Raw genomic sequence first — 15,769 nt, 5'->3', positions numbered from 1 at the left:
GCATTTTTGCTCGACATGGAATACCTCAAATTGTCATGAGCGACAAAAGCCCATGTTTTAGCAATCATGAATGGACAGAGTTCACACAAAGCTATGACTTTCGACATATTACTTCTAGTCCTCTCTATCTGCAATCCAATGGGAAGGCTGTAAAAGGTGTTCGCAGTGTGAAGCAGCTACTCAAAAAAGTTATGGACAGTTGGGAAGATCCATATCTCGTGTTACTTATCTCTAAAGCAACACCATTGATTAATGTGTTGTCACCTTCACAATTGTTAATGAATCAACAACTCAGAACTACCTTACCATGTCTCTCGTAGGAACCAACTAATCGAAAACTTGTGAAGAAGCTCAAATGTCAGAAAAGGAGGCAGAAGAGGTATTATAATAGATCGACAAGATATCTGCAACCATTAGCAAAGAATGACACAGTCAGGGCAGAAGATCCTGATGGATGTGGATGGTTGAAGTGTGCAAAGGCAATACAACCATCAGGTCCGCAGTCATACATCATCGTCACGGATCAAGGGCAAGTTCTAAAAAGAAACAGGAGAGCTTGCTGAAGGTTCAGCAACACTTTGCTCCAGAATCACAGGATGATGTTGAAAGCAATCTCAAGACAACTGAACAAACGCTACCTCAGCACACAGGAACAGAACAACCTGAAGACGCACAAAACACAGAAGCGAGAGCCATATTCAGAGACAGGTGAGAACCAGTCAAACTCACAAATTCAACCAATGCTTAGAAGGTCAACAAGACACAGAAGAAAGCCAGTCAGATTGAATTTTGATGGACTGTAAACATGGAAATAATGGAAGCATTATGCATGTCATATGTATTGTATAATTTAAATAATGTCTGTAAATATTATTCATTTCCAAAGGAAAGGGGGTGTGATGATATGTATAAGCAATCATGTAAATAGTAATATGTATGACCTCCAACAAGCAGGTGGCAGTAGGGAACAACCAAGTGACATTCTTACCTCAGGGAGTCTGGAGATAGTCGTCGTAGTGGACAATCACATTTGTAGTAGCTCTTAGATAATTTACTGATAGTAATATAGTAGTGGGTAGATTTTGATAATTTTCATATTGTTATCTGACCCACGTAATTGTTTAACAAGTCACAAGTAAACATTTAACTAGTCACGAACTAGACGTTCTCCAGTGCACTAATTCTGTCCGACCAAGCGCCAGAACGTAACAGAATTGAGCGCAACAAAGATTTTCTGCCCTAGTGCTGTTTTGCTTCTGATGCACTGTTCATCACTCTGCTGGGACAGACTGGTTCTTGCCCTCCATCTCCATACCAAGCTCGTCTTCATGGACAGGACCATGATGCTGGGCCTGTGGACCCTCCTGTGTCACTGAGTCGTTCTGGACAGCTCTGAGGTTGGGTAGTACAGGAGTTTCCTTTCCCCTGCTGCCACACACCATATCTATCTGGAATCTATCTGGACAGCACTGGGCTGTGGGACTCATGCAGCTACACAGCACCAGAGTTTCTAGGGGTTGGACGGGGAGGAGGGGGGTTTCTCTTCTCTCTCTCTGTATGTTAAAAGGTGTCCAGATCACTTGATAATTTAAAAGTGATAACTGTTGTCTGGAAAGAATTCAAACCTACTGTTTTGTTAAAAGAATTTTTTTGGTATTGGATGCTGTTATCGAATTGAAACAGTTGAAACGGAAGTTATTAAGGGTTATATATATATATAGAACTATAGCTGTGTGAGGGATTTATGTTTGTAGTTGATAAAAATGCTTACTGTGTGTGTTTATAAAATATTAACTGAATTCATAGAATAAACTTTGCTTCAGGTATCTGTTGAATAACACCAGAAAAGTGTGCCCTTGTGCTCCTCGTAACCAAAATCTATAAACAGATGTGGGTCAGGTGAACTCCATGATATACTTTGGAGTTTTCTAAACCCTGACCGATAACAAATTGGGGGCTCGGACGGGATAAAAGCCTATCTTTCGTGATTGGGTTGACTTAGTGAACTTAAAGACAGTGAGGGGTGTGATATTCCAGTTTAAGTAGGGAATGTATTATGGACAATGGCTCTTTTGGAGGCTCTGACTTGTTTGGGGATAGAGAAGGTCACACGCAGTACCTTACGAACAGAGACTACAAAAAGGCTTTTATATTTGGCAAAAACCTTGCAGTTAACATTACCTGACAAGATACAAAAAGAGGTAATTGCGGCAGTAACTGAGCATCTAACATTGCCTGGGACACAGTCAGAATCATTGGAAATGGCAAGAATTCAATTACCGATCAAGCAGCTTGAATATGAAAAAGAATTAAAGCAGCTTTAATACGAAATGAGTGAAAAAGAAAAGGAGAGAGAAGAAAGGGAAAAAGAAAGAATGGCCCTAGCAGAACAAAAAGAAAGAGAAAGGGAGGTACAGATCAGGGAAAAAGAAAAAAGAGATAGAAGACAGAGAAAAGGAGAGAGAGGAGAGGGAATAAGAAAGAATAGCCCCAGCAGAACAAAAAGAAAGAGAAAGGGGGGTCAGATCAGGGAAAAAGAAAAAGAGAGAGTTTGAACTTCTAAAAATTGCCATGAAACATGACAGTCAATTAAAATTGACGGATGGAAAGAGAAATGTACAGTCTGAGGATAGTGATGAGGATAGTGAGCAGAGCGTCATTGTCGAAGGCTTGGTGGGGATCTAGTTAAATATGTCCAAGCATTGCCAAGGTTTGATGAGAAGGAGGTAGAAGCCTTTTTCATTTCATTTGAGAAGGTAACTAAACATGGCCGAATGGTCCCACAGGATGTGAAAACAAAAGTTATTGTGGAGTTTCCAATACCCTCGACACGGAGGGAAATAATGCGATTTCTTGGCATGAGTGGATTTACTGAAGATTTGTGCCGCATTTTAGCAGCGTGGTTTCGCCACTGACGGACTTGCTGAAGAAACGCAGCAAATTTCAGTGGACAGCGAAGTGTAAATACGCATTTGAAGGCCTAAAAGCTGTGTTAACCAATGCTCCTGTGTTGGAGAATTACATGAGGCGCTATGATCGGATTGAACTAAAGCACCTGATCTTAAAGAAAAATGCCGAGGCATAGAGAAATGGATGAATCGTACAGAGACCTTCTTGTCCAAAGAGACTGTCAATCAAGAGGGATTCCAGTTGCAGGAAGAACTAAAATGTACTATTTATTATAAATGTTTGCGTGTTTTGTTTGGTTTAAAAAAATAGTATATTTATTGTCAATTTTTCTTAAAGGAAAGTGAAAAGGTGAAAAATGAAACCATCTTTGAAGTTGATGGGTTTTTTTTTCTTGGGGGGAGGTGGCATGGGAGTGTCGCTTTAAGAAATGTTGTTATTATCACATGACTTCAGTGATGTCATTGTATGGGTTTTACTTTTGTTTTGAGCTGGGAGCTGACTGTGGCTCTGAGTTTTACTTTATGTTTACACAGTTGGAAGCTGGATTCAGACAAAGAAGGCTTCTCTCTCTCTGTATGTCAAAAGGTGTCCAGATCATTTGATAATTTAAAATTGATAACTGTTTTCTGGAAAGAATTCAAACCTATTGTTTAGTTAGAAGGGGTTTCCTGGTATTGGATGTTGTTATCAAATTGAAATAGTTGATATGGAAGTTATTAAGGGTTATATACATATAGAGAGAGAGAACTGTAGCTGTGTGGGGGATTTATGTTTGTAATTGATAAAAATGCTTACTGTGTGTGTTAACTGAATTCGTAGGCCCTTGTGCTCCTCGTAACCAAAATCAATAAACAGTTGTCAGTCAGGTGAACTCCATGATACACTTTGGAGTTTTCTAAACCCTGGCCCATAACAGTCTGACAAAATCAAGTGGGGCAATGTGGTAAGGAGACCTGTGCAAGGAGGTGAGGGGGTGCGAGGACTCATGATGACAGGCAGACGGGCAACGAGGTGGGCGAAGAAGAATAACAATGGATGGCAGAGTTTAGACTGAGGGGAGGGAAGTTTGACCCCAACAGGCTGCATGAAAAGTTCACAAACAAATGGACAAAGGGATACCACATTGTTTACTGGAAGGTGATGGCTGAAGAGTCCAGATGCAATGGGTAGAGGTCTAAATTTGGTATGGTTGCCTCGTGAGTGATAGGTTCAGGTGGAGGATGGTTAAATTGAGGAACAGATTTCTTGAGAATGCTAGTCTTTTTAATCTGGGTTGTTGACAGCTGGAATGGTCTGGTGAAGACAGCTGAGCTGGAGAGAGTGATGTGACTGTGCTGGACCGGTATTTAGATATGGCGCCAGGACCTTCAAACCGGTCAGCTGACAGCAGGCAGACGAATCATAAGCTGACCCACTAGGAAATTTGGAGGGACCCGGCCAATGCGTAAGTAATTTGGTCCCAAGTGCAGGATTTGGCGCGGGATCCTCCCATTCTGTCCAGTGGGAAATGTATTGCTGGAGCCCCCAACCACCACACTTAGACTCAAAAATGGAAAATGCGCCCATGTTATTTAGAAGTAAAGGCCTTCTTACCTGTTAATGCAAACTGACTGTCGATTCCCAGAGTGATCAGCATGAGGAAAAATGAAATGGACCAGAAAGGTGCCGCTGGCAAATGTGAAAGAGCCTCTGGGTAGGCAATGAAAGCCAAACCAAAACCTAGTGGATTAAAATGGTGCAATTAATGACACTGAAGACGAAGATACTGCAAACCGATATCATTTGTTTAAAACCTATTAATTACTTTAGAATGCAGACTGTCAAAAAGTATCTCATTCGTGTGTTCACCCTGAGACCTTGTGGTTTCTTTCCATCAGGATGAGTGATGTCAGTGACGGAGGTTGGAGAAAACTCCAGTATTTATCAGTTATCTGCAGTTATCCCTCTATTCTAACAAAGTGCCTTCAGTCCCATCCTCAGAAGAGCTTGCAGCAGTGGGACATTTTCTCATTTCCCAACTGTCCTGGAGTCCCTCCGATTAATGCTGCTAATTCAATGCTGGTTTTGTGCTTTACAACCTTTGTTCACAGGGACCAAGACGGAGAATCGCTAAACTCTTTCCCATAGGACTCTCACAGTCAGCAGTCAGGGACTGGGGTGGTGTGCAGTCACAGACCACCTCACCCTCAAGGCAGTCATCTTGCTGCGCACTCACTGACCACCCACTTTGGCCCCTGGTTCTGCAGAGTGACACTGGCCGTATGGGTGCCCCCACCTCCGCACCCCACCTTCAGCCATAGCCCCCCTAAATGGCTACCACTCATTGGAGGGCATCAGGTGGCCAATCCAAGGGAAGTGCCAACTGTAGCCCCTAACGGGGTGCCGGCAAGGGGCTATGGAGCATATCGCTGGGCAGCGCCAATGGACGGTGCCTCGGCATCAGGGACGGACTCCAGGGCCAGAGGACGTCACGGTGCCAGGCATGGATGGGGTCAGGGGTGCGCAGTTGTGGGGACGGGGTGGGAGATATGCAGGTACAGAGTACGCAATGCCAACTGGGGCCACCATGTAGCCTGTTGGACCTGGTTGGGCACGGGGGTAGGCACCATACTAATATGTTGGACTTTCACCCTCTGCAGACAATGGATGTTGGAATTCAACCAGCATTCTTGCTAGTCGCCGCAGCCCTGGGGAATGCTACGGTTGTATGAGTTGACGCCGCTCGAGGAGGAGAAGGAAGGTGCAGCAACGGAGCATGCAGCAGCGGAGCGTGCCACAATGGAACAGGTGGCAGCTGCCCAGGATGGAGAGCCGGCCATTCAACAAGCCGAGGAGGAGGAAGTGCCAAGGAGGCACCGCATGAGGCCTCACGTGTACGGGCAGCACCTGTCATTTGAGGACCTGCCGGACCGGGTATTCTGTCGAAGATTCCGGCTGAGCAGAGAGACAGTGCGACATATCTGCAGATCATGGCATACCTGGCACCGCAGGGGGCATGGGAGCGAACACCCGTTCTCGGTGGCCATCAAGGTGACGGTCGCCCTGAACGTTTATGACAAGGGCTCCTTTCAGGCGCCGAGTGGGGACCCGTCTGGGATCTCACAGACCTTGGTGCACAGGTACATCCACTCCGTCAGGAAGGTCCTGTATACCTAGGCCGCTCAATTCAACCACTTCAATGTGGACCGAGCCCACCAGGATGCTCGGGCAAGGAGGTTCGCTGCAATCGATGGGATGGTCCATGGGGTGATCGGCGGGATGCATGTCACCCTACGAGCAGCTGTGGAAACCAGGCCGCTCTACACAAAAAAAAAGTGTTTCCACTCAATGAACATGCAGCTGATATTTGACCATCAGCTGCACATCATACACGTCTGTACCTGATACCCAGGCAGTGTGCAGAACGCCTTGATCCTGGCACACTCAAGAATTCCTGACATTTTTGAGACCCACTCCCGGCTGGGAGGTTGCTCCTGGATGACAGGGGTTATCTGCTGTGATCGTATCTGATGATGTCTATCCGGAGGTCACAGACCGCCGCCGAGACCCGCTACCACGACGCCCATACAGTAACCAGGAGCATGATTGAATGGTGCATCAGCCTCCTGAAGATGCAGTTCAGGTACCTGGACAGCTCTGGAGGGACCCTCCAGTATGATGCTGAGAGGGTCGCCTACATCGTGGCTGTCTGCTGCGTCGTCCACAACATCGCGCAGCAGAGGAACTACCTGCTGGAGGAGGAAGAGGAACACCAGGCCTCTTCCGACAAGGAAGATGCGGGGGAGGATGGGCAGGACATGGGGCCCAGGCAGGCACGGGAGGCCGTATGACGTGTGCGCCAGGGCCAATGTGCAAAGAAGCCAGTCCAGTACTTTCGCCCACCGAGGTATGTCTCTGCGCTGGTGCAGGGTGAGGATGACAGCTGTGCTGCATGGATAGTGTCATTCACGGAGCTTTCCTCCAAGGTGTTCTCTCGGGAAGCGGGGCCACACCGGATGTGCCTGTACTGCAAGGTTGAGATCCTGAGAATGGCCATGTTCAGTGAGAGGGAAGGATCATCATCCTGGCATGAAAAACTCATGTCACATGACATCTGGGTGGGGGCCGGTGGATACTCACCTCTGCGGCATAGGCAAATCTTGATGTTGTTGACCTATCTGTCCTCTGCCACCCCTTCTCCTGTCTCTTGGACCAGCCTCCCCTGCGGGGACATTGTGAGCCGAATGCTTCATGCATCGTGGGTTGAGGGGTTGGCATGGTGAGATGTATGCTGGTGGATGCCAGGGTGGTATTGTGCTGGGAGTGGATGGTGCCAGCTACAGGGTCAGGGTGCGGGGGGGGGGGGGCTCTGGGAATGGCAGGCAGGACTGATGCCAGGGGGCCAGCGCCAACTCACCTGTGCGGCTTCAGTCTTGCAATGCTGGGTGGCGGTCCTCCTTGTCACACTCCTCAGGCTGAAAGCTGCTGCCACTTCGTCCCAGGCTGCATTGGCTGACCCTCCAAGCCTCTAGTGGGGTGGATTCCCTTGCATCCATTAGTCTTGCAATGGCGGCATCCCCGAATTGTGGAGCTGGTCTGCATGGTGGCATGGCTGCATGCTGCCTGGGCTTTGCTCTGTGGGATCAGTTAAATTGCTGCTCCTCCACGTTAGCGGGGAGCGGCCAGGTGCAGTCTCAGTGAATCAGCCCGCACAACTGTCATTTGCGGTGTGAAGCACGTAGGGTATCATTAATTACCCTACTGGTACATGCTGGTGATGGCCTCACTGGGTTGGCCGTCGAGAAACACCCAGCATTTCCCACTCGTTACCACACTTAGAAACATTTCCTTTTAGAAACTTTTAGATCATGCTCAATAAGTTTGACTTTGCTTTTACCTGTCTGGGCAACCTCTGCAACAAGCTTTTGTTCTACATGAGCCATGTGTCCAAGGACGGAGAAAATGGCAAATCCAGCAAACACACTCGTAGCACAGTTAACAATACAGATAATGATGGCATCTTCATAACAGTTATTGTGGAACCTGTTGTAGGATGACAGGGCTGCTATACCTCCCCAACTGACTGACAGTGAAAAAAAAATCTGTGTTGCAGCATCTTTCCAGACCTGGGAAATAGAAGGTAGCATTAATCCGTTGTAAGAACTTTAACATGAGTTTGCTAAATTGGGACAGATTAAAGTGCAATAAGCATGAGAAACATATGGGAATCAGCACATGAGCTCAATGCAATGGTGAGCTGACTGAATGAAACTCCCTTTAGCCAATGGAGTCTTCCTTAAATAGTTAGACATTCATTCCATCTCCCTATCTACTGAGGAGCTAAAATGCTTTGAAGCAACTTATAGTTTGATTTAATTAGGGTCACCTTTGGTGAAAGGAGCATAAATTTAAGGTGCATCAGAAGTCCATCAGAGCTTTATTAATGTTAACAATCAAATCTCAATGCCAATAAATTAGAAACATAACAGCATAGAAAATGGGTTGCATGAAAAGGCCATTTGGTTCTTCGAGCCTGCTCCATCAATCCATAAGATCATGGCTGATCCTCTGTCTAAGCATCATACTCCTTTGCTCTCCCGATACCTCTTGACACCTTTAGTATCTAGAAATGTATTTCCTTCTTAAATATACTCAGTGACTTGGCCTTCACACCCTTCTGTGGCAGAGAATTCCACAGGTTCACCACCCTCTGAGAGAAGAGGTTTCTTCTCATTTCACTCCCAAATGACTTACTTGGTTTTTTGAGACTGTGACTGCTTGTTCTAGACCCCTGAGCCACAGGAAACAACATCCCTGCATCAAGTTTGTCCAGCCCTGTCAGAGTTTTATATGTTTCAATTAGATCCCCTCTCATTCTTCTAATTTACAGTGAATACCGGCCCAGCCTACTCAATCTTTCCCTGTATGACAATCTTGCCATCCCAGGAATCAGATTGGTGAACCTTTGCTGTACTCCTCCATAGAAATATATCCTTTCCTTGAGTTGGAGACCAAAACTGCACACAATATGCCATGTGTAGTCGTATCAAGCTGCAATAAGATATTCTTGCTCCTGTACTCAAGTCCTCTTGCATAAAAACCAACATGTTATTTGCCTGCCAAACTGCTTGCCATACCTGCATCCTTGTTTTCAGTGATGGGTACGAGAACCGTTTATACATTAACATTTCCCAACCTATCCGCTTTAATAAAGAGTCATCCAGACTCGAAACGTTAGCTCCCTTCTAACTCCACAGACCTGCTGAGATTGCCCAGTATTTTCTGTTTTTGTTTCCCACTCCATCATTTTTTGATAAAACTGCCATTCTGCTTCTGCTATGTGGGACTTTCACAAAAGCTTTCTGAAAATCCAAATACACCACATCCACAAGTTCACCCATATCTATTCTACTAATTATGTCTTCAAAAAAACTTCAATCGGTTTGTCAAACATGACTTCCCTTTTATGAACACATGTTGATTTTGTCTCATCCCACTGATATTTTCTAAGTGCCTGTTATCACATCTTTTATAATTGTATGTCAAAATATTTATTGGGGACTTGTTACTTTGTGACCTCCCACATGGATTGATAAGATATTTACATGTTTACCCAACAATTTTATTAGTGGATTGTTTAACATCTGCTCAAAAGAAATGGGAGGCATTGTATGGTGTTATATTCTGCCCTGTCCCTTCCAATTCTATTATCTCCCATCTCATCCCATTACTATTTCATCCAATTTCAGTCCATTTCTGCTTTCTTATTCCATTCCATCTGCAAATATCTAAATGTTAAATAGTATAAATTAAAATAATTAACTTTTATTGCTAGGTTTCAGCTGTAACTTCCTTCTCACTCCATCTGCTAATATGCAATGACTGAAATTAGTTTCCCCTCAGGTTAACAATGCAAAATAACACAGCTTTTATCTTGAACTTGTCATAAACGAGAAACATAAATAAAAGTGAAACGTGAAGCAAAATGACTGAAGAATACAGTTGGAGTTCTATGGATTATTCTGGTGTGTTTACCTCAGCATCTCCCAACTTAGTGATGTTTGACTCGCTTCCAATGTAATATTGAATTCCTTTATAGGCTCCCTCAAGAGTAGCACCTCGGATCATGAGTATGATCAGAACCAAATAAGGGAATGTTGCAGTGAAATAAACCACCTGACATGGAGAGCAACTTGTTAGATTTTCCTGCATTGCTGATACAACATTAACTGTATTGAATCCAACTGAATGACAAACTAATAAAGCAGAGAATCAACCATAAATAATTGGAGGAATAGATGGCATAGTGGTTAGCGCTGCTGCCTCATGGCGCCAGGGACCCGGATTCAATTCTAGCCTTGGATGACTATCTGTTCGGAGTTTGTGTTCTCCCCATATCTACATGGGTTTCCTCCAGGTGCTCCAGTTTCCTCCCACTGTCTAAAGATTTGCAGGTTAGGTGGATTGGCCGTGTTAAATTGCCCCTAGTGTCCAAAACATTAGGTGGGGGTATGGGATGGGGCAGGGGAGTGGGCCTGGGTATGGTGCTTTTTCAGAGAATTAGTGCAGACTCAATGGGCCAAATGGCCTCCTTCTGTTCTGTAGGAATTCCATGAAGGTTTCCATGAAACCATATTTGATATTGATTTAGATACTTCAGTTAAATTTAATTGGCATGATATTTGGCTGGACCATGTTGCAAAAATAATGATATGTTAATGACAGACGCTGTTATTTGTGTGCAAATCAATCAGCAAATTTCAGGATAAACATAGAAACATAAAAACTAGGAGCACGAGTAAGTCATTTGGCCCTTTGAGCCTGCTCTGCTATTCAATATGATCATGGCTAATCCTATATCTTATTGCCATATTCCTGCATTCTCTCCATAGCCCTTGATGTCATTAAAATCAAAAATGTTGGCGTGAATTCTCCGTCTCCCCAGCCGCGTGCTTCTTGCTGACAGCGGGATTTTCCATTCGCCGCTGTCCAATGGGATTTCCCAGAGTAGCCACTCCACACCGGTGGGAAACCCGCTGGTGGGGGCGTGCTGCCAGCAGAACTAAGAATTTGTCAGTGGAGAATTCACCCCACCGGGCGGGATTCTCCACTTGCTGACTCCAAAATCCCGAAACGCAATTGGGCGAATAGCTTCTGACGCCGAAATTAGGTGCCAGTTTGATGCCAAATCGGGATACACTGGCATCTGAAAAGGGCATAAATGCGGCACTCGCTGCAAGGGTGAAAGTACAGTAGGCATATTATTAGCGGGCCTGACACCCTATGCTCCGCGATTCACCAACCCCATGGGACGATTTCCCGACGCCTTCGTTCGCTTGTGGTTTTAAAAATCGTGAACCTGGCGTCCTGTCTGCTGAGCAAGAGAAAGAAGGTAGGAAATGGTGTGGAGTGACTGTGGGCTGCCAGCGGGGGGCCCCTGCCAGGGCCGGCTGGGGGGGGGGGGGGGGGGGGCGCTGAAGGGGAGGTGGGCGGGCCGAGCAGACGGGGAGCCCCCCCCCACAGGACTGGGGCGGTGCCCAGGCACCGACCGCCATCCTGCGGAATGCCCACTGACCACCCACTCCGGCCCCTGGTTCTGCACAGTGGCACCGGCCGTATGGGTGCGCCCACCCCTGCACCCCCCCCCCTACCCCACCACAGCGCGTCTACCCCTGGTCCCGAACACCCCATCCAACCGGCAGCCACCCACCGGGGGACCACCCAGGAACACACCCAAGGCAACCCCAGTGATGACAGTGCTAGCCAACTGTGCCCCAGGCAGCCGGGATGGGCGCCAGGACCAGGTAGGGCACCTTGGGGCCGGATATCGACGATATATCGGGGCTGGGGACACGCGTGAGTGGGGCCCGCAGTGCTAACCGGGGCCACCATTGAAGGGCACGGGGGTATGCGCAATGCTAACATGTTGGCTTTTCACTCGCTGTAGACAGTGGCATTCGGACAACAACCCACGACGCTGACTGCCTGCGAGATACCATGTGGCTGCGTGAGTGGAGGCTGCTTGGAGAGGAGGGGGCTGCAGAGGAATGGCTGCAGAGTTGCAGGTGGCGGCCGCACAGGCTGGAGGGCCGGTCACTCAGCAGGCCGAGGAGGAGTTGCCATAGAGGCGCCACATTCCGTTTGAGACCCTGTCGGACCAGGCATGCCGGCGGAGACTCCGGATGGGCAGAGGGACTGTGCGACACATCTGCCAGATGATGCCACACCTGGCACTGCAGGAATATGGGGGAGGACACCTGCTCCCGGTGACTGTCAAACTGACCGTCTCCCTGAACATTTATGCTACGGGATCCTTCCAGGCGCCGAGTTGGGACCTATCTGGGATCTCGCAGCCCTCAGCACACAGGTGCATCCGCACCATCAGGGGCGCCCTATACGCAAGGCGGACAAGTTCATCCAATTCCATGTGGACCGAGCCCGCCAGGATGCCCGGGCAGCGGGTTTCGCTGTCATTGCCGAGATGCCGGGGGTCCAGGGGTAATCAAGGGCATGTATGTCGTCTTGGGGACTGGCGGATAACAGTCCACTGTACACCAACTGAAAGGGGTTTCACTCAATGATCATTCGGCTGATCTGCGATCAACAGATGCGCATCATGCACGTCTGCGTCTGAAACCCAGGCAGTGTACATGACACCTTCATCCTGGCACACTTGGTGATCCTGATATGTTTGAGGGAGAGAACCACAGCAACCCCCACCCCCGGCTGCGGGGTTGGCTGCTGGGCGACAGGGGTTACCCGCTGCGGTCGTGGCTGATGACGCCTATCCGGAGGCCACAGATCAACGCGGAGACCCGATACAATGACGCCCTTACGGCGACTAGGGGTGTGGTCGAGTGGTGCTTTGGCATCTTCAAGATGCGCTTCAGGTCACCCACACTAGCACAGGCCTCATTCTCGTTGATACCTAAGAAAAATAAAGACCCAACGGAATGTGGGCCATACAGACCCATCTCACTGCTGAACGCAGATGCCAAAATACGAGGCCAAAATCCTAGAAGACTGCGTACCAGAGGTGATCGCAGAGGACCAGACAAAGGTAGACAGCTTACCTCGAACATCAGCCACCTGCTGAACGTGATAATGACCCCATCCGGGGAGAGAATACCAGAGGTGATCGTCTCCCTAGACGCAGAAAAGGCCTTCGTCAGGGTCGAATGGAAATACCTCATAGAGGTACTGGAGCGGTTCTGGCTTGAAACAGGGTTCACCTCCTGGGTAAAACCCCGATACAACGCTCCCATGGCTAGCATACGGACCAACAACACAAACTCCCGATACTTCCAGCTGCACAGGGGCACCAGAAAGAATGCCCACTCTCCCTGCTGCTGTTCGCTCTAGTGATCGAGCCACTAGCAATTGCGCTCAGAGCAGCAAAATGCTGGAGGGGGATCCGAGGGGCGGCAGAGAGCACAGAGTCTCACTCCATGCAGATTACCTGCTCCTCTACATTTCGGACCCACAAAACAGCATGGATGGAATCATCGCACTCCTGACTAACGGGACTGTCGTTTAAACAAACCCAACACAAATTCCGCTACCTGGGGATCCAAATAGCCCATGACTGGAAAGGGATCCACAAATGGAACCTCATCAGCCTGACAGAGGAAGTAAAAAAGGACCTGCAAATATGTGTTATGGGCCAGGGTTTAGAGAAACCCAAAGTGTATCATGGAGTTCACATGACCCACAACTTTTAATAGATTGTGGTATGGGGAGCACACAGCCCACTCTGCAGGTGTGGTACAGCAGAAATGGAAAAGTATTTTTTAAAAAACAAAACAATGTTTATTCTTTGAACTCACGTTAACCTTTTAAAAACATACGGTGAACATCTTAGCAACCATGAATTCAAATACAACCCCCAAAGACTACAACACAAAGTAATCAAAGAACAAACAAAGAACAAAGAAATGTACAACACAGGAACAGGCCCTTCGGCCCTCCAAGCCCGTGCCGACCATGCTGCCCGACTAAACTACAATCTTCTACACTTCCTGGGTCCGTATCCCTCTATTCCCATCCTATTCATGTATTTGTCAAGATGCCCCTTAAATGTCACTATCGTAAATCCTTTAAGCTTTCCTTTTAACATCCATAAGACTTAAAAAAGAAAACTTTTTTCAGAAGCACATCAGGTTAAAGTCACTACTGAGAGCAGTTATTAGTTTTAAATCACCAGGGTCGATTTAGATTCTTAAGATTACAGAGAGAGACTCTAATACACCTTCTGATTGCAGCTAAGCAGCTCAGAAAACAAAACTAAAACACACCCTGCAGCAAACAGCCTAAAACAAAAGTAAAAAGCCGACAGACAGCCCAGCTCCACCCACTGTGACATCACTGCAGTAATAAACACCCATTTCTTAAAGGTACTCTCACTACAGATATTTATATACATACCCATTTGTAAACCATTTCTTAAAGGTACTCTCATATGACAACTCCCCCCAAGAAAAAAAATAAGCTATCAACTTCAAGATAGTTTCATTTTTCACCTTTTCACCATTCCTTAAGAAATGCACACAGTAAATCTACTTTATCATTTCAAAAAATAACACACGCAAACAGGTATAATAACATAGTACTTTTTTTTTTCTGCTTCCAACTGCAATCCTTCTCGATTGACAGTCTCTTTGGACAAGAAGGTCTTTGCCCGACCCATCCATTTCTCTACCCCTCAGCATTTCTCTTTAAAGGTAGATACTTTAGTTCAATCTGATCACAGAGTCCCTTGTAATTCCCCAACACAGGAGCATTGGTTATCACAGCTTTCAGGCAGTCAAATGCCTGTTGAAAGTATGCGGTCCACTGAAATTTGTTACGCTTCTTGAGCAAGTCCATCAGTGGAGCAACCACGCTACAAACATTTTTCACCAATTTTCGATCAAATCCACTTATGCCAAGAAATCGCATTATTTCCCTTTGTCTTGAGGGTATTGAAAACTCCTCAATAACTGTTGGTTTCACATCCCATGTGACCATTCGAACCTGTCCGATTTTATGGCCAAGGAAAGTGACTTGGGCTTTTCCAAATTCACTTTTGGCTAGATTTATCACCAAACCCGCACCCTGAAGTCGATCGAATGACTCCATCAGATGTTTTACATGTTCTTTCCATGTCTGGCTGAACATTACCAGATCGTCGATGTATACCGCACAATTGGGTAATCCTGAAACGACTTTGTTAGTTAACCGTTGAAATGTGGCCGGGGCATTTTGCATGCCAAATAGCATAACTTTGAATTGGTATATACCATCTGGAGTCACAAAAGCTGAAATCTGCTTCGCCCTTTCGGAAAAGGTACCTGCCAGTAACCTTTAAGTAAATCCAGTTTGTAAATAAAGGCTGATTGTCCCACTTTCTCAATGCAATCCTCCAAACGTGGGAAAGGATAAGAGTCCGTTCTTGTAACTGCATTAACCTTTCTATAGTCCACACACAACCATTGAATTAGGTACCACCACTATGGGTGAGCTCCATTGGCTGCAACCCACTTCAATTATGCCATTTTTAAGCATACTTTCAATCTCTTTGTTAATCTGTGCCAATTTTAAAGGGTTAAGTTTATATGGATGTTGTTTGATTGGAACAGCATTTCCCATCTCTACATCATGCATAGCCATTTTAGTACTTCACAATTTATCTCCACAAATATGCCCATGTGTTATCAATATCTCTTTCAGGTCCGTTTTTCCTCTGGAAGGTAACTCAACAATTTATCCCAATTTTTAAGAACATCCTCATTTTCCAATTTAATTTGAGGTATGTCAAATTCACAGTCATCTTGATTTGGTTCGTCACTTTGTTAGAATCATTAAAACCTCCTCCTTTTTCTCTCCTTCCCTTTCAAAGTAC

The 15,769-nt window shown here is 46.4% G+C and overlaps 1 protein-coding gene across 1 annotated transcript in view; it reads right to left on the bottom strand.

Annotated features, from left to right (window-relative positions):
* The window catches only part of LOC140420929 (sodium- and chloride-dependent neutral and basic amino acid transporter B(0+)-like), a 269,713-nt gene that overhangs the window by 76,637 nt on the left and 177,307 nt on the right, over positions 1-15,769 (bottom strand). The window contains exons 8-10 of the mRNA XM_072505091.1: positions 9,925-10,065; positions 7,787-8,015; positions 4,504-4,629 (exon numbers count right to left, since the gene is read on the bottom strand). Of these exons, the coding sequence (XP_072361192.1) occupies positions 4,504-4,629; positions 7,787-8,015; positions 9,925-10,065 (496 nt within the window). The remainder of the gene's footprint in view (positions 1-4,503; positions 4,630-7,786; positions 8,016-9,924; positions 10,066-15,769) is intronic.

The sequence above is a fragment of the Scyliorhinus torazame genome, chromosome 5 (assembly GCF_047496885.1).
Source record: "Scyliorhinus torazame isolate Kashiwa2021f chromosome 5, sScyTor2.1, whole genome shotgun sequence".
NCBI lineage: Eukaryota > Metazoa > Chordata > Chondrichthyes > Carcharhiniformes > Scyliorhinidae > Scyliorhinus > Scyliorhinus torazame.
Note: the sequence above shows the minus strand (reverse complement) of the source record. Positions and strands in the feature narration are given on the sequence as shown.